The sequence below is a fragment of the Etheostoma spectabile genome, chromosome 12 (assembly GCF_008692095.1).
Source record: "Etheostoma spectabile isolate EspeVRDwgs_2016 chromosome 12, UIUC_Espe_1.0, whole genome shotgun sequence".
Classification (NCBI taxonomy): domain Eukaryota; kingdom Metazoa; phylum Chordata; class Actinopteri; order Perciformes; family Percidae; genus Etheostoma; species Etheostoma spectabile.
This window is the reverse complement of record NC_045744.1, coordinates 19,843,339-19,863,167: the sequence shown is the minus strand read 5'-3', so window position 1 is coordinate 19,863,167 and position 19,829 is coordinate 19,843,339. Positions and strand designations below refer to the sequence as shown.

At 39.7% G+C, this 19,829-nt stretch overlaps 1 protein-coding gene across 1 annotated transcript in view; it reads left to right on the top strand.

Moving 5' to 3' along the window:
* The window catches only part of LOC116699838 (astrotactin-1-like), a 372,650-nt gene that overhangs the window by 309,095 nt on the left and 43,726 nt on the right, over window positions 1-19,829 (top strand). Inside the window, 3 exon segments of the mRNA XM_032532626.1 lie at window positions 13,490-13,767; window positions 16,144-16,277; window positions 16,828-16,979. Coding sequence (XP_032388517.1) covers window positions 13,490-13,767; window positions 16,144-16,277; window positions 16,828-16,979 — 564 coding nt within the window.

The window sequence follows — 19,829 nt, the reverse complement described above, 5'->3', positions numbered from 1 at the left end:
GGGTGTTCAGAAGCAGAGCGTATTGCTGCCAGCCTCGCAGATTTTTATTGTCTCTGCAAGTTCTTTCCAAACATTCATGTGTTTATTAAGCTAGTTTCTACCATCCACTCCAAGCACTCCTGTAATTAAACTCCAAGCCTTTTCTTTTCTGGCTTTGTCCTAATAAAAATATCTCTGTCTATTATGTTTTTCATCCTCCAAGATTGTTTGCCGTGGTGTTTTAGCAACAATATTTGGGGTGTCTTTTGGTAAATTGATTCGCTGTTTCACATCCTGCTCACCTGTCGGAATGCCCTGCGACTCGTGTGAAAATAGTCCTAGCTCGTATCCTTAGCGGAGGGGAGAGCCGCTTAACGCAACGCTTCTGGGACAGCCGTGGTGCATCTGGTGGAATATGAAGGATTGTCTTGAATGGCTGCGATTGCTCGCAGGGCGCACAGCGTCTCCAGGGGAGCGTAGATGTGCCATGTGGAAAATGGGAGTTAGCATTTGCTTGTCACATTTTCTTCTTCTTGTTTCATTCTCCCTTTAAACTCATAAACCAGTCTGCCAACCAGCAGTACCTGTCTGTTGTACCTAGTGTGGTTGTGTAAAGTGAGAATACAACATTTTGATAAAAAAGTGTTCACAGTGCTTGTGAATGCAGACTGGAGACTTAAGTGAAATCCAGACCTGCTGACAGCAAGGTTTGAAATGTGCTCTCCAAAAATGCACATGACTTGTTTGTTTTTTTCTCACATGATTTATTACTAAGAAATGTGCTGATTTCTTTATTAGTTATCCTCAGTTGCAGTCAGTGTGAAAAAGCTTTTTTTTTAATTAATTTTTTTATTTTGTTACCTGTTAGTTTCTTTTCTTTACTTTTGGTGCACTGCTGCATAAAATCAGATCTCTATGTATGTGTGACATAATGGCACTAGTTTTTATTTAGAAGCTATTTGAGTGTAATATATTGTGGCCCTGTCACATCGCCTTAAACACCATTTCAGCAGCAATTTTCCCAATGGTTCTGTGACCTTTCATGTGTTGTGCTCTTCAACGATAAGTGGGAGGTAATGAAAATTGGCGCTGTTTGTTTCTTGATATAAATAGCTTTTAATCGCTTGCTAAATCTCTTTCTTGTGGCAGGGCTATGTTTGACTTTATACTTGTTCCTATTCAGTAATATAAGGTTTTTAGATTGTGCTGTTAATGTATTTTTTAGTGTTGTCAGTTAAACGTGTTAACGGCGTTAACGCAAACTCATTTTAACGGTGTCAATTCTTTTATCGCAAGATTAACATTCTTTTTGGCCTAGCAAACTTTGTAGTTTTTTTCACATGCTGTTGCAACAACTAGTAACGTTAGAAAAACTACAACACCAATCCGGATCTAGCTAGACCGGAAACAAAACAAAACAAAAACATCCATATTTTACGCAATGGGAGTGAGAATGTGTTGAACATTCATATCTTCTCGAAATAGACGATTATGAAGTGGCGATTATTCTGATATTACTTTTTTTCCCTTTCCAACTGCCATTAAAATTGACATTAGTGATCTGATACTGAAATGTGAAAATGTATTTCATATTATAGGAAATGTATACTCTTCATGGTATGTGAAAACCAATACATGAAAACCAGAAAGTAAATATTCTTTCAATTTACATTGTTTTTTTTCCGCCTGACTTGTTTTTAAGGGAGAAATGAAAATTGAATGGCCAACTCAAATACAATCTGAAAATAAAAACCCCAGAATAAAAGAAAAAAATTAACACCGCAAGATAAAAAGGAATGTTCTCTCTATGTGGGCTAGAATGTGAGATACAGTAGAAAAGAGAACATGAAATTAGAATTCACTCAACAAAGTCTGAAGTCCTGTGTATAAAAGCAGAAGAAAAGGTCATCAGTCAAGAAGAGTTGTTTTGTAGTCAGTGACAGATATTCAGTCTTGTAAGGTCTCAGCCAGCGCTATTTCACTGATGTAAACCTGGCCTTTTCTAGTCATGCTTTGTGTTTTTTTCTCAGCCACCTGCAGTTTCTAAAATCATTACACCCTATTCAGTTGTCTCTCTCCGGGATTCGAGGTTCATTAAAGCCTCTTAGAGCTCCTCCCATACAGCGATACAACCCAAAGAGACTGGAAACCACTAGCAGCTGGGAAACGTTTTTGCTACACTACATTACTCTGGTCTTTAGTAGCAGGCGATCTCACACCGGTCTGCAATATAGCCTGCAGCATTTTACAGATCTGTGAGAGAATAGAGCCGGGGGTGTAATATTTGACTGTGAAGCATGCAGGGGGATAAAATGATAAATCGTTTTTGGCCAAGACACTCAACAAACCCAGGTTGAACGGCAGTTTAGGTGGATAGAAAGAAAGGAACTAGAAACAAAGACCGATAAACCAGAGGTAGAAATTGAACACCTGACAGTGGTTACATTTACATCCCCACTGTATGGTGGATTCTAATTGCTCTATTAGTTTCAAGGTACCTGTTTGGGTGCAATTATTTGCTCTGAAGCCAAACTGCATGTGATGTAAACCAAAATTGCTGGCAAGTTGACTTTTTTTTTATACGTAATCGAGACCGCTATCCTTCCCTAAACTTAACCAAGAATGATGAGAACCATGAAAATATTAATCATACTACAAGCGGATCAGGAGTGGATATTTTGGGAAACCAAAAGGAAACGGGGTCAGTCAACATTATGTAAATATGCTTACTATCATCGTTTTGCGTGGGGCCAGCGTCAGTGAGATGTCATGACGGGACTAATGTACTATTCAGAATTGAATGCAGCACTCCTGAAGAATGGCGTTAGTACAACACTGATGCATCAACAAAAATGGATATACTTTTAGATGGAAAGGTTTAAGGATTGAAATGGCTTGTAAGTTAATTATTGTTTCCTCATTATGTTGTATAAAAACTAAATAGTGGGATATGAACAAAAAGGTTTCTCCAGGTAATGATTTATTAGCTTGGCTGACCATTTTTAACAAATTATTATCCACTCCAATTCCAGGCTGATAGGAATGCCATTATTAGCTCAACAAGCCTGATACTAATGCCAAATTCATCATTTTACATGAGCTGATTTTTTATGATTCATCTTGCACGGACAGTGAAAACCAATGAATGTTAGTGGATATTGTAACACCCCAGGTGCCTTATTAAAGTGTCTCATAGATAGCCCGGGTTATCAGTTGCAGTGGATAGGAAAACTAAAAGAGGAAAACTAAAAAATATAGATGTCATGCATAAACAAGAATGAGGAGACTTAATAAAGGTTACGAAAGTGAAACATGTAGAGAGAAACACTGACAGATGGACGGCATTACTGGGCCCTTCAGCATCCATGAAGGAGATGTCACTAATGGGCCTGTCAGGCTGTGGTCAGCAGCACTAATCAGCACTTAGACAAACAGCGTCTGCTCCCTGCGTGACATGCTCCACATACTGCTTTAACATAAAGCTTCCATCAGGGGCTTCAGCAGCCTTCATGGCTGATGCTGCTTTAGTCAATTTCTCTGGGGGTAGAGATATGGTGGTGATGGCGCAGTGGATATGACACATGCCTTTGGTGTGGGAGACCTGGGTTTGAAACCCACTGTAATACATCAATCAGTGTGTCCCTGAGGAAGACATTTAACCCCTAGTTACTCCAGAGGCTTGTCATTCTGACATATATAGTAAGTCGCTTTGGAGAAAAGCACAAGCTAAATGGCATGTATTATTGTTATTCTCTTTGTGTTTTTGAATGGCTAGTTATGTTGGTTGGTTGGATGTAGCAGGATAAGGCACATTGAAGGGCTGTGACAGACTGCAACGGTAAAAGAAAATGTAGGGGTATGCTACAGATATATTGTTGTATTAAAACAATGTTGAACTTTAAGAGAACTTTAGATTGTAAAGTTTCCTGGATAGGAAGTAAGATCAGATATGTTTAATCTTTTTTTTGTCTGGTGATCCATGCATAAAATAAGTTTTTTTTTTTTCTTCTTCTTCGGGGATACAGAATCCTGCATGCCAAAATAGGTTCTGAAATCCCAAAAAAACACATTTATAAATCCTTTCCATCAGCCTTAATCATACCTTCCTTTTATTAATATGCCAACTTTTCCACCTAAGCTAAGAAAAGAAATTTGGTATTTTTTTTCCTTAAAATCTTTATTTCTATTTTTGTACATAGTATTAAAATAGTCATAAAAGCAGGTCGGTGGAAACGTGTCATCGCCAGACAGCGATACAATCTGCTACAAGTCAACATCACTTAGAAAATAGGGCACCACTTTTCCCATGATGACAGAATTGCATGGTATGTTATTCTGAAAAGCCATAATCACAAATACGTTCTATGCTTTTTTTTTTTCTGTACTCAGATGCCAGATCCAGAGCTCTTATATAGGAAATTGTAATTAGAGCAACCAAGTTTATACAGCTGTGAGGGTGAAATATGCGGAGGGGACATGAAGACATTTTATTGCAATTGTCAGCATGAGGATCCAGATGGTTTCCCTATGAAATACTAAAGCAGACAAGATAAAAAAAAACATAAATGTATCTTTTAAATGAGCCATTCTTTTAAGATTCAGATTTTAAGCCCCTGAAGATGGTTTCAAATCGTAAGTATTTCTCTATAATCATTACATAATTCATGATTTAAAATGAGCAACAATAAAAGTTCAGAAGTTCAGAAAAACAAACACTCATGTGCTTCATGAATACTGCGGGGCTGCGGTTTGATAAGATATGTTTGTGTTTATTTTTTGCCCTTTTGCCTTCATGAGACAATGACCCTGTAGATGCAGACAGTGCAAAGGGGTAAGACATGCAACAAAGTACCCCCGGCGAAAAAACAAACCGGGGACACTGCAGTTCAATGTACAGTCAGTCAAAGTCAGTAGTATTCCTCCAACCACTAGGCCAATAGGACGCTCCACAGTTTAATCTGATTTGATTGAAAGTGGCCTGGCAACTAAGGCAGACAACCCCACAACTATTACCTCATATCACATGAAATCACCTTTTTTCCAAACCAGTTAAACTGAGCTACGTTGACTTCAAATCAGTGACAAGTGCCCAGGCAGAAACACAAACGGGGATATTGTTATTATTTCCATTTTTGGCAGATAAGTACTTGTTCATGTAGGATCCCATTGTACAAAGTCAAAAGCTAATTGAGAAAATGTGTTTTCAGAGGCTTTTTCAATCAGATTTTATGGGTGATTTTATTTGTGTGTGCAACGTAAACCAGTGTCAACTGAAATTGTTTTTCACCTTGAGCGTTGCACTACCAGCTCAGAAGATCACTAAGCATATCTGGCCTGCAGCAAACACACTGGACCTCCTGATGGTGTGGGATGCATCAGTTAGCACCATTCACACGTAAAGCCTCTACCAACTGCAGTGCATCCGTTTGAAAACTATTGAAAACACCCAGCAGCTAAACAAGGGATGGTGTACAGCAGCATTCCCTGTAGTTGAATCATTCCTTTAGTTGTCTAAGCATTCAAATATGCCTGCCTACATTATTCTTTTTTTCTGATATATTCTATTCATTCTAAAAGATAAATAAGACACAGGCAACTGTATACATGTCTTGTGACAGTATGTTTTTTTGTCGTAAAGTATTTGTTAATTGCTAAGTTGTTATAACTGTCATTTGATGCAAAGTAGCGATTCCTCACCAGCAGGGGCGTCAGACGGAGAGGGGGGAGTACTCTGGGCCCTCATGTGAGGTGGGCCCAAAAAGATGCTGAAATGAATAGCTGTGGATGGGAGAGGGGCCCATAGAAAATGCCTTTCTACAAGGCCCAAGAATTGCTGTGCTACGCCCCTGCATACCAGTAAACAGATTAGTGATTAGCAGTAAAGTATCCAGCGAATGACTAAAATCTGTTTCCTCAGCTGCATTATTTCCCTATTACTGAGTCTATAATGGGAGGCTAGTGATAAATCCCCAGATTAATTAGCTGTTCCAACAGTAAATTAGCGATTTGTAAAATGATACAATGGGGAAATGTGTTTGGCTCTCTTGTTGAGGTGCGGGTCAGCCTGTTAGCAGAAGTTTATATGTATACTTCAGCTTCCTGGGAGTTTATTAGTGGGTGCTGTTTGTCTTGTTGACGTGAGTCGTTGTGCTGCTGACATAGATTCACTCTGTCAGTCATCAGTTTTTTGCACTTGCACAAAAACATACAAATTCTCGCTGCCCTCCCATCTATTTCACTCACACAGACACAGACACACCTCGCACATCTTTCCTTTGCCTCACCTTTTGGCCCTCACACCGTCAACACAGAAGCAATCACGTTGAATCTCAGCGTGGCTTTGCAGCCGAAAGAAAGATGCACACTTTTTGTGGACAATTGGCTTTAGCGGGATGCGTCACCCCGCCGCTGTGAATTATCAGGTACAGGCTGCATGTGGCTGCCTGGGAAGGTGCCGTTTCAAACCTCTACGCACATGTGCGCGCACGTGGAGAAAAACTGCACAACACATCGCAGAAGATTTGCGTTTCACACGGGTTTGTATAAGCACTCTGATGTATTCCATTTCACAGGTTTGGAGTTTAGAATGTATCGCACAGACAAACACACAGCATACAGAGAGTATTTGTTTATCTGTGTCTCATGCAGTTTCCTCTTTGTTGCCTTCTAATTCTGTTTATCATTTTTCTCCTCTGCATACAATAGGCGTGATCCCACCCAAACTCCCCCTTTTTAATGCAGTTTTCCATCTCACTGCTTTCCCATTTACTAAGCTACTGCCTGCTTTGATTTCCGACATTCTCAGATCAGCAGGAGCTCATGATTACGTTCCATAACCATATAATGTTCATCTCGGCCAAGCACATTTAAAAGGTTAGGTAGGATTTGCCCTGCTTTTGTCTGCTGAACAGTGGAGCATGTACATCGATAACTCCTCTTTCCAAAATTTGATGCCATGTCAGTGATCCACTAGCATCATCTAGTGGCTAAAGGAGTAATTACTGAAGTCAGTGGAGTCACAGTGCATGGTATTCTACACAGGATGGAGGAGAGATGGCTTCATGCAGGAGCAGAGCCGGGCATTATAGGTTTAAAAGCCTCAGTTAAAAATGAGGCTGATTGTGTCAGAGGCTGAAGTCATAGCCCTTGGATCACAAATATTGATGAGTCATCGTTTCACAAAGAAGTCTAATGAAAGTCGACATAATGGACAGGATCTGCTGGCTTGCAATTAACAGGAAATGAAAGCTTTCACTCAGAAGCTGTCATATATTACAACATATATTACATTTCTCCTCTAGCTCGTACCCATAAACATGTTTAGACTCAAAAGTATATTTATGTAAACAGGAGGACCGACCTGAGTCAGCCGGTAGCGGATGGACAGGAGTCACCTCTCACCGGGGAGTGTGGGAGGCAGGGGTACATGGAGAGGTATTATATGAATCTGAACAGCTCTGAGCTCCATCTGTTGTGTGCTATAGTGATGATGAGTCATTCCACTTGGTACAGCATGGGTCAAAGCAGCACCAAATCCCCAGCTTCACACACACACACACACACACACACACACACACACACACACACACACACACACACACACACACACACACATAGATTAGTATATACCCTAATACATGCTCATTCTGTGAGTTTCTCATCATGCATCTGCCCTGTGTCTACAGTTTAGTGACGCCTGTTAGGTCTCAGCTGGTATGAGAGATTGGATTTCAGGCCATGTCCAGGCCCTCTTTTGACAAACATTTTAAAATGTTACCCACCAATGTTAAGCACCACTGCATTGTTATTGCTCAATTATTACTTTGAACTCCAACAATATTGTCAGACTTATAGGAGACAAATCACCCTAATTTTGAGGTTCATACTTGCATTTTGGATTTATACTATACTATGATGTAATGTAAATAATGTTTACATGCTTTAATATTTAAATTAGTTATTATTTTAATCAGACCGTTGGTCTGAAAAGACCAGTCGGCCGTGATTGGCTTGCCAGACAAATATGGTGCACCTTTGCGAAGGTAGTTGTCAAGTCGTGGTGGGGATACTCAGATGCGGGGGGTGGGGGGGGGGGGGGGGGGGGGGTATTTTAATGAGCTTTCATGTGGCACAGGAAATCACTTTCAGCACTTCTATAACTGAAATATGTTTACACAAGCATAAAAGTATCACACGCTCACTCTCATACACACACAGGCTTACAGGGGTACTCAACCCCTCGTCGTCAGAAATAAAGTTAGATCGAATTTGGTGCAGTCCAGTAAAGATTGGATCCAAAATTGTATTTGTGGAAGAATTAAGCAGAGGAGGAGGATATGGAGGTTCTTTTTGAATATTTTGTCTCGTCAGCACTTCCCTTTGTGAAACGCCTGACTCTGTCAAACACAGATTACATTTAATGAGCTTTGTGTATGTGTGCTTGCGTAAATGTGTGTTTATTTTCTTTGGGATTTATTCTCTTCAAAGCAATATACTGCTATGCGTTAGTCTCAAAGCAGGTGTGTGCTTTAGTCCGTGGGTTGAAGTTGACAGCAGTTTAGATGCTTAGATAAGTGTGTAAATTCTCCTTGTAGACCTAAATAGAGATAAAGATTGACAGAAGAAAAAAGGGGGGGATGAGAAATTGAGTAAAAGAGAGTTAAAGGAGAAAGCAAAAGCAAAGAAAGTGTCAGGAAATGTGAGAGAAGAGTGTGTTCCTGTCTTTAGTAGGAAGATGCAGAGAGGGAATATTATATTACAGCTCTCCGGCTTCACACCTTCTGTACCACACATGTATGTGCATTGTGAAAATAGGTGGGATTGTGCTTTTTACTTGGTAAGAGAGAGAGTGAAAGAGAAAAGGGAGTAAACGGAGACGAAGAAAAGCTGAGGATGGCAAAGGGAGAGAGACGTTAAGCGAGGTTCAAAGAAGAAGATGCTCCTTTCTTGTTTGTTTTTTTGTGAAATAAAAAAACAGCATGAGTATTAGAGAAAATAAAATGTTTAACTCCCAACAAAAACCCATACTTCACCTTGGGAAGACTTGTACTTATAAAGGAGACATCCATACACAGGAAACCATATTTTCCTGCACCATCAAGCACTGTGTTCCTGAACATCACATTATGTACAACAAGATGTATGTGGATTTTAAAAGCCCAGGTGCTTACTTCCGCCTGTTAACGTGATTCACATATTGAAGTAGCTATTTTCTTTTATCTTAAGATACTTTATGTGAAAGAGGAGATAATGAAGTCAGTTTGTTTTGGCCATTTATCAGGTGATGGACACATGCTAAGCATCAATTTGGACAAGTTTTATCACATGAATAGAATCGTTAAGCAGTTACAAACAGCAGGAGTGTGATACCCCACCAGCTATCCACCAGAGGAGCTGGGCGGGTGAGTCCAACATGACTCTTGATGTTTATCTGTGACTCTAAGAGAGGTTTTCACAGAATGTTCTGGAGGACCATTTTGCCTCTATGTTAAAGGGAACGACAGACGTCATGTGCAGAACAACAGAAGTGTCCATTTATGAGAAATATTAAAATACAGAAGTAGACACTTGTGTGTTATTAATGGATACTGTTACCAAGTCACATTAAAATAGTAATATCCTGTTTTGGAGTGTTTTCCTGCATTTATGAAATACAGACAGTGCCAGTTTTCTTTTGAAGTTACAAATGGTGGCCATGTTTGTATTGGTATAGAACCCAGTAATTTCTCATAATTCTTAAGCTAAAGTCTTTAAAAAGCCTTGTTTGTTAGTTTTGTTAGTTCCTAACCCTTTGAAACACCAAAGTCACACAGTACCACAAACAAAGTGACTGATTAAGGCAGCGGTTGACCAGCAAATCCTGTGTTCTGCGAGGTAAAATTAGGTTTTTGTCAATGGAGTCTGGTGGCTTTGAGGAGAGCATAGCACAGCTTCTGTTCCATTGTATAAACTTAAACAGGGCTGTCTGACAGCAAGATAAAGCTCTAAAATTATTTGAAAAATAGCATATACTTCAACTGATATGTTTTTTTTTTCTATTTTTTTTTTTTAAGGTGGCTGAAATACGTTAAGGTGTTGCTCCTGTCTACTGCAGTACATTGCTGAAAGTAATAATAGTATTTCTTTGAGTACATGCATAATATATAGACTTTGTCTAGTCCCTAAATATCAGATTTAAAGTAGATAACAGATGGTTTAGTTAATTATATATTGTGGATGTTAGATTATCAGGTGTCTTCAGGCTGACCTGCTTGTTCATTTTAATTCCCCCCCCCATGGTCCCAGCTGACACTGAACTAAACCAACACTAAACAGAACTAATTATTGTCATTCTTCTTTGCCCTAAAAGTAACCCATCTGTCCTAATGTAACTGCCGCATTTTATTTCCATCTGCCAGGAGATGGCAAGTGAAGATAGAATGATGAGAGCTGATTAGTGGGATGTGAGCCAGTTTGACTGGGATAGATTAAAGTTTGGCCGGTCAGGAGTGCAAGGACATTGACATCCTTGGCAACATACAGATGAATCAGTTTTTGAATGCAAATGTGCACATGCGTCCGTGCATTTACGCAATCACACAAATTGGTTTTAGATAGTTTTTCTTCCTTCCTAGGTATTTTCTATTTTTCATTAATATACTTCTACCCACCCACTTACACACGCTACTCAGACATTTTATGCTTGCACACGCACATACCAATGCCGCCCAGGGTCAAGTGCTGTGAATGTCCAGAATTTGATTTCATTCTCCCCTGATGTGACTCACCCCTCCAACCGACCTCATTTACCTACACATTCCTCTGATTGGTAAAGGCTTACGTGTCGATTTGTCCCAATCACAGAGCTTCGAAGCTGCATGCTAACATTGTCAAGGACACAAATAAATGCATGCAGAGGCCCACACCTAGCAAGGACATCACAAATTAACAATATTATAACATTGGGTGGGGTTTACCTATACATGGGCACATGGATAATACATATTAACACACACAAATAAAGGTTTTTATTTTGTTTCCAGTCCATTAATGGGTGTGTAGGCAGCTGCCTGTGTTATCAAAGGAGTCTTTCATTCATTACACCTGACAGTTAAATTTCCCAGGGTGTCATTTCTCATTGTTTAGCATATTAGATATTCGCGGGCTGTTATGTTCTCCCACTGCTCCCATGTGACATTTGTTTGATTTTTTTTCTTTCACCTGTTCTGGTTGTGGTCTGATTGCTAATTTATATAAAGGGGCCCAGGTGCACCATGGCCTCTCTGTCTCTGCAGCATTTGGATATGAAACAGGTTGGTGGTGTTGTTTTGTTACTGTGTTTTGAGTGAAGGTTACATTACATGACTTTTTTTTTTTTCCCTGGTTCAATCTCCAGCTTCTTCACAGTCTGTGTCAATCTCCTGATGAGCAGGGTGGCACCTTGCATGGCAGCCTCTGCTGTCAGTGTATGAGTGTGTGTGAATGGGTGAATTTTGGCATGTGTTGTGAAGCACATTGAGTGGTAGGTGGACTAGAAAAGCGCTGTATGAATGCTGTCCATTTACCATTTTTTTCCTTTGTATCTTTTGGTGCGTTATGGGGAGCGCCATTGTGTGCTTGGCTCAGGGTCTCACTTTCTTTTTGCGAGGTTTGATGGCCCTGTTTTCGAATATTAAGTCATGCAGATCTGACCCATGGGACCTTAAGATGAATGGGCTTTTATTTAATGTATTCTGCAAACGACAAAAATTTCGGACAACAGTAAAGATATGATAACTACAAATAAAATCTGCACATAGTGGATTCGAGTTAATTTACTTTTTATTTTAATGGTCCTCCTGACTCTTATTTATCTCCATATCCTTTACTAACTTCACCTTTTACTAAGCTAAATTAAACTGACTGTTACTAGTTAATCATGTCATTACTTGGAAATCTTGTGAAACTCAATAGGCAGCATGCACAATAAAGTTTTTGCATATTTGAGTGATGTGTGGGAGATAAGGTATAATCAACAAGGGAGTAATTACTCACACTCGCACCCAAAAACTAAACAGAGAATATTACTTTGTAGCTCTTAGATTCACCTACACTCATGTGCACAAATACACACACACACGCGCACACACACACACACACACCACACACACACACTCACAAACAAAATGTATGTACAGTTCCAGATACAATCACTATGACAATCCATGGAGATATTCTGAAAAAATTCTGTTCAAAAGTGTTTGGTCTTAAGGAAGGGCGGGGGTGTGAAAATGGGTGTATGACAAATGTTTGTTTTGAGGTATTAAGTGTGAAGATTTGTATGTCTATACCATCTTACATTATTAGAATAACCTTTATTTAGATGACTCCTTTTCTTACAAAGCACACAGCTCAAAGCACTGAAATACCGACGCACATTCTCTTACATTGAATACAAAAGAAAAGGAAAGTGCAAAAGGTTACTTTTAAAGGAGTTGTTTAACAAAAAGTTAACATTAAAGCAATGGAATTATACTCTTAGAAAAATTGCCTTCTCTTTGCCTTCATTCTTCTGCACGTTTTGGTCCATGAGCTCGTGGCTCATAACCCTGAGTTGTATTCCATCAGAGGCAGCTCGCACAACAAGCCAATTCCCTAATTGGTGCTAGAGCTTTTAAATTGCCTGTGTTTTCTCACAGCCAAGCAGTCTCCCAAAATGGTAATTTGAAAAAGTCCCCCTTTTAAAAAAGACAAATAGTTCTGCATTAAGCATGTTTCCCTCTGTCGCTGCTCTCTAACTCCCCTTGCAAGTGGATATCTCACTCTGTCTGACACACAATTACAGTTTATGTGGAATATTTGATTCACATATTTACATAATTCAAAAGTGAAACTATCTCAACAAACCAAAACGTTATCACGTCTCATGTAAAGTCGGTGCTATTAGTGTGCGGGAGTTCACCTGTCTTACAGTTGTGTATAAAACATATGACAAAAATGAATGATTAGTATCTAAGCCTGATGTATACAGTATGTGTTGTGGAGTAAAAAGTAGTGTTCCACTACACATTTCTGCATTGTGCAAAATGAAGTAACGTATGTGCAACTTATTGTTACAGAGTAGAAGACCCTGGTTTCATCTTACTGGTTCACACTGTATCTTTCTCAGTTGTTAATCATTTTAAGAAGTTAATTCAAGTCCCATAAACTGAGCAGGGGGAAAAAATCATGGAAGTCAATAACAGCCTGTAATAGCAAAAGTCACGTGGCAGAGGGGGAAAGGGAGATATGGCAACACATTGATGCTTTGTAGTTGTGCCATGTAGCTTTGTGTGTGTGTATATATATATATATATATATATATATATATATATATATACACACAAGTAACAAAATCATAAATCTTCCCACATGCTTTTTTATAGCTTCATTGTCATGGTCTTTGCATATAATACATTTGATTGTGTTTGCTGTGTCTTCTGTAAAGTGCAAATTACATCCCAAAAAAATGTATGATGAGAAAAAAACGAATACATTTTCTCCTGTCCATCAGGTAACTCGCCTTCGGAGGAGTCCGAGGAGCGTGACAAGGAGCCAAGGACCCTGACCTACCCTGCGTACATTGCCAGTCTGCTGGACACTGGTGCCAAGCGCATGGCTGCCGGTGTCCGTATGGACTGCAACAGCCAAGGCCAGTGCCCGCGCTCCTGTCACCTCTGCCACATGAGCCCGAGGGTGGTGCAAGGGCGGCAGCAGTCCGAGCCTGTCTTGCTGCAAATCACCAAGGCCGCGCCCATCTTTGAGCTGGTGTCCAACAATGAGACCTACCAGGTGTGTACAGTGTTCATCCCTAACTATGTGTGACAGTCTAATGTCTAAAAACACCAATTTGGCTGGCTAGTCAACACAGCATTCCGGGTTAGGAGAAAAATGTGATCTGCTTCACTGGCATTTCTTTAAACCAATCACAATTGTCTTAATTAGGGAATACTCTTGTTGTGTGGACTGAGCGACTGTGTCTCTGCAAAATAGACTCGGGAAGGAACTTGTTTTTGTGAAACGTGTACATTCAAAGGTTATTTTAATTGTGCAAAAGAAAACTCAGATTGGACAGATAATCTGCTCGCTGTCTGGATTTACCCTGCAGAGATCTGAGGAGCAGTTAACCACAGTCCTCAGAAATCCACCGGAGTTTAAAATGCCAACACACATTTTCCTTGACACACTCATAATAAGTGGCTGCGTCTTCTCTCATCCTCCTGAACTGTTAATACCTTTCCTGTGAAATATTAAAGTAAGTCTTTATTCCCCGATGTACTAGAATGTAAAGTTTTCCACCATTTTATCTATGCTACCTAATATGCAGCTAGTTATACAAAACATCCGGGCATCAGTATGGGTCTGTAATCATTAAACCAAAGTCACTCTATTAACTGGCGTCCTGCAATGAAACACACCATGTGTTTGCATGTGGGTGATCCATCACGGCTGGCCTCATTATAAAAGAGGTTATAGAGAAGTCTTTTCCTTCTGGAGTATCATGCCTTACTCTGCCGACAGCATGCTGTGTTATAATCTGCCGTACTGCACTGTGACTTATCTGACTTCATCGATACTGAATGTGGTTACCGCTTCTATTCCTCTGGCAGGAAAAAAGGTTGATTCGGTGCTGTCCACGCTTTGGGGGGTTAGGCTTTCATCCAAAAGCTCAGGCCCACAGATACAGCCGATGTCATCAACACAGGCTGTTTGAAGGTAGCTAGTGTTTGACTGTGCAGATGCTCGAAAAGACATGATGCACAGGCAACATTTTGCATAATTATTTTGCTTGCCCTTACAAGTATCACCATTACATATGCTGTAGTTAATAGGGGTGTCTGATGGCTGATTTTTACTTAGAATAAAAGTAGTTAGTTTTGCTTCTCTATTAGAAAAACAACAGTACAAAACAAAGTACAATTACAACATGATGTCGCCATCAGGTAATATCCAGACCAAGAATCTTAAGATAAATTTAATTTGGGTCAACTTGACATCCATGGCCCAACCAACCAATTATGTCAATATGTACATATCAACCTATACTACTATATCACTATAACAATATCTAACCAGAACTCAGAGATATTAATTCCATACTAACAACTTAGTTGTAATTAAATGCTTAACTCCCTGAAAGGGAATATGCATATATAATTATGTAGCTAGTAGGACAATATACTTTTCCAAAGTCCCACCCCACTTCATTTCTGTTGCTGGGTAGGACAAGCTTCACGAGAACAAACATGGCGATCCATGTTTGGCTGCAAAAAGTGTGTATTAGATGATTTCTGGGTGTCAGGAAATGCAGCTTTACTTTTCCTGCTGGAGTGCTAGACGTCATGTATATCTAAATAAATAACACCAAAAGTAACTTTAGGGTAAAAAAAAAAAAAAAAATGGAGAAAAAAACTAGAAGCTAGTAAACATGAATATAAACAATGCTGGATTTATAATACTTTAAAAAAAAGGGCTGTGTAAATGTTTTATGAGGAAAGCAACACATTCAACACATTCCTTAGCTCAGGGACACACAATGTGTTTTGGTGGGTATTATTAAATGTGAACATAACTTGTCTGTTTACAAGAAGACACCCCAGGGCCACCTTTAATATCATGAGTGTCATTGTGTGTGGATGAGGTCCTGCTGCAATGGTTGTAAAAGCATTGGGTACGGTTGCCACATTTGTAGTTTCCGTAGCTAACAGTGGATAAAGGGGAAGTGTCCAGATGGACACACGACAAGTCAAGGGCTTTAGCGAGTCTTTTGAACACATTTGAAAGGAAGTTCTAGTTTGATCCAAAATTCAAACTTCTCTTCAATTCTCCCCCCAAACGGATCTATAAGGTTTTTTGGAAATTAAAATGTATGTATTGAAAAACATGAGAAATGGTGTTCTAGGAAAATGGCCTGGGGTTAAGGCTCTGATCATACGCAATGTCCCCAAAAAACTTTAAACTTGGGAAATGATTTGATAGGAAGGGTTTTCATTTTTTGTGTGGAAAAACTTTAATATACAATGCTTGATGCGGGAATAGAAGTTCATAGAAAATAATTACGTTTTAATAGTGCATGTTCCAATATAACCAGTGCTATAACAAGCAAATTTTGGTTTCACGTTTGTTTTTCTCTCCTCTCTATCTCTCTCTCTTTCTCTCTCTCTGTAGGCTCTTCATGAGGCGATGATGAGCATGCTATGGTGTTCAGGGAAAGGAGATGTTATCGATGACTGGTGTCGGTGTGATTCCAGCGCTTTTGGCACAGACGGACTGCCCACCTGCGCCCCACTTCCCCAACCTATGTTAGTAACTTGTAATATTACCTTTCTCCAAACATCTCCGTCCATCATTTCACTGGCATAACTCTATGTGGCGCTGCAATGGTGTCAAGTCATGTGCCATCAGGATGCTTTTCTACACAGAATTGTATTGCCACCAAAGATTACAGCCATGGATGGATTACTGAATGGAGGGGGAGGGAGCTTGTTACGTGTTTGGGCCCATTGTCTTAGGTCAGTGATTATAGCCGCCATGGATTTATTTCTGCTGCCCAGTTTGGGAGTGCTCATCAATAAAATGAGCTGCTGCATTAATTGGTTGGCATGAAAACCTGTACACATGGGTCTCAATGCTACATAGCTGCAGATAACCGGTCCAGCATAAGCCAAGTCAGACATCAGGGGATAAGTGCCTATATTTTTCTGTTGACAGAAGTGTTTGTGTTCTTATTGGGTTGCAGTTTTGCAGAACACGAGGGATAATGTTTGCTGTCAATTACAGTATTTGGACAGTTTGCTGACAGTTTCTTTCACTCAGTAACATGGTTTTGCATCTCTCTCACTCTGTTGCCAGGCTGAAACTGTCTTACACCTACGAGCCCAGCAGCTCATTGGTCATCATGGAGTGGAACCACACCGACCCACCAATCGGCGTGCGGATTGTTGATTACCTTATTAGCCAGGAGAAGGTGACAGAGAGGACCGACCACTCCAAAGTTGAGACAGGTACGTCGGCCCAGAACTACCCACATCAAGAGTTTGGTCATTGATGATAAACAAGGACCAACTGTTGGAAAATAGGCCTATGTTGCCTGGCAACCAGAGATGCCAGATTTCATAGCGGTTAATTAAAAACAATTCCATAAATATATGTATTCTAGACTTCTTAGTCATGCTTCATCCGCTTGCTGGAACTTCCAAAGAGAGGTTGTTTGTGTGTTATTCAGATTCTCCAGGTCACTCCCTGTGTTTCCAACAGACACTGAACAAGCAAGGGGGACTGTTAACATTTTGGATGTGTACCACTTTGAGATGGGTATTGAGTCAGATGGCCTCACTTTGTATGGGCAGCTGTTGGCCAGTGTTCATTATTTATGCTGGCTCAAACCATAAACCCGCCAATTTGTCAGCACCATGTGGCAACATGAGCCTAATTTCTTTTTATCTCGTCTACCACTTGGAAGAAAACTCAAAATCTCTCCTTATGTTGCTGTCGTCATAGAAACAGTTGGTAATGTGTAATTTTCAGAATGTCCTGTTTTATCATAAGAGTGTGCCCCACAATTTGGAAAACCTATTCTATAAAATTAATACCAATACCTTACCAATACCAGTTTAAAACAGGTGTATTTTATTTAGCTGTACAGACATGCCCAGGCTCACTCCACTTGTTATAGGCCTAATTCAGTTGTAGTTTCTAAGGCCTCCACAAGATGGAGTACACCGGTAGTAATAATAACAATGGAGAACTGAAGTATTTATTTAGAGTATTTAGCTTGTTGATCAGACTGAATTCTGATTACTGGAATGATTTCATGAACTAGGCAGGTGTGTATTGTATTTATCTATGGAATGTTATATAATGGACCACTGTAAATGCTTTTAGTATGGCAAAAAAGTCTTGCCATTGGTCATAATGGTAATGACAAAGTAGCCATATGAATGTATGATATTAATTAACATCTATGTTTCTAACAGTAATTGACAACATAAACTGTAATCAAACTTATTTGCCTTTGTTCAAGCATTTAAAAAAAAAGTGTTTTCAAAGGGTTTTCTATTTTCCTCACAGTTTAATCCATATGGATTCAATGATTTGCTTATTATTAAGGTATGTTTTCACTAAAAGGAGGAAATCATATAAGCAGCCGCAGGAGCAGCAGTAGTGTGTATAGTTCTATCATCAATAACAGAGTGCACAGCTTATTTGGCTGGATCTATATGAAAGGACACTGGCAAAACAGGGCAGTTTATTTTAGCAGTAATGACCCGATCCATAATGGAGACTGTTACAGTTCTCTGTGAGTACCAAAGTTTGTTGTAGCTTAATCTGAGAATAAACTGTATTAGTCAGAACAGTGAGAATCATTAATCAATGCAGCTGATTCAGACAGGAGAGGAAAGCAGGTGGGCATTTTCTTTGTTAGTGTTGTTATATTGAATATGAGCTATAAGTTCAGCAGAAATTATCCTTTTTTTAGCTGTGGGGGATTTTGTATTCTTTTGTACCATAAGTGAAGGCATGTACAGTATTTAAGTCAGTATTTCAAAGCTCCAGCTGCAGACAACAGAAAATATATTTACCACTTAAATGTGCATGTGGTGTGTAAACTGCTCTGTATATATCAACTCTCATATTGCAAGTAGTACAGTATATATTTCAGATTGGTGATGCAAAAATGTGCTTGATGGTGCCAATGATCAGCTGTCTTTTGCTAATGACAGCTGAGGAGATGCTCGTTTCTGGAATGTTTCTGAAAATGTTTCTTCTGGAGGGACAAAACAGGCTCAACGTCAGTAGTTATGGTTATGTGGCTACTGTATTTAGTTCTCCTAACATGTTACCTGCTCATTCTTTCACTTAACAATTCCGTTTTTTTAAAGAATTCTTTCAGTCAAAAATCTCAAAGTGTACTGTGCTGCATAATATGCAAGGTGGAATAACACCGGATCAACCTAAATGCAATCAGACGTGGCATCCTGCTGTGTGTACGCTCAGCGCCCCCTACTGATATTAGATTAAAGGGGATGCCCCTCTATGTGAAAAGTATGTGGAATGCCTGCTCTACAGCCTGCTTTTAAAGGCTTGTGGAAATCCTTCCAGAAGATATATTCAAAATATATTATAAGCATATTTATGGCAGCTTAGTTTTAATGTTAAATTATATTTTCATTAGTCTATATCCACTTCTGGGATTGCTCCATTGCCATTTTTTTCCCGGCCGAATGTCTGTTACCTTCCACTTTCTTTGTGTTGTAATTTTAAACACCAGCCGATTTATGAGGACTATGGCTAACTGCTCCTCAGCTCTCTGCAGGGTAAATCCAGAAAGCTAGCTAGACTATCTGTCCAATCTGAGTTTTCTGTTGCACAACTAAAACAAGCTTTGAACGTACAAAACCACCAAAACAAATTCCAATGCATATTGTTGGATATTCCCCCGTTTGAGTTATTGTAATGTATTTTCTTTGGAGGTATAGTAAATAAGAGAGCCTGGAATTTTGTGTGTGAAGTTTGTACTGCTTCACAGTGCAGAAGCACATTCCCACAATTCCAGATCCAGCAGTGTTTTTTGAGGAAAACAAATATGGCTGTGTTGACCTTCTTTGGGACCGTAGGGCACAAATAAGTTGCTTGGCCACTGTCAACTCCCTTTAATACATGGCTTGGTTGAATTCTAAGGCATTCTGCGACCGTTGCTAAGTACACACCGTTGCCATGCATAGCAGAGCGTGGCCATGGACACAGTTCTGTTCACTGTGGAGCAACTAGAGTGAAAGAAGTCCGGGTAACTTATCAGCTGTGGCAAAAAGTTAAGCTATGTGGATCAACTTCAGGGCTGCCAACTCTCACGC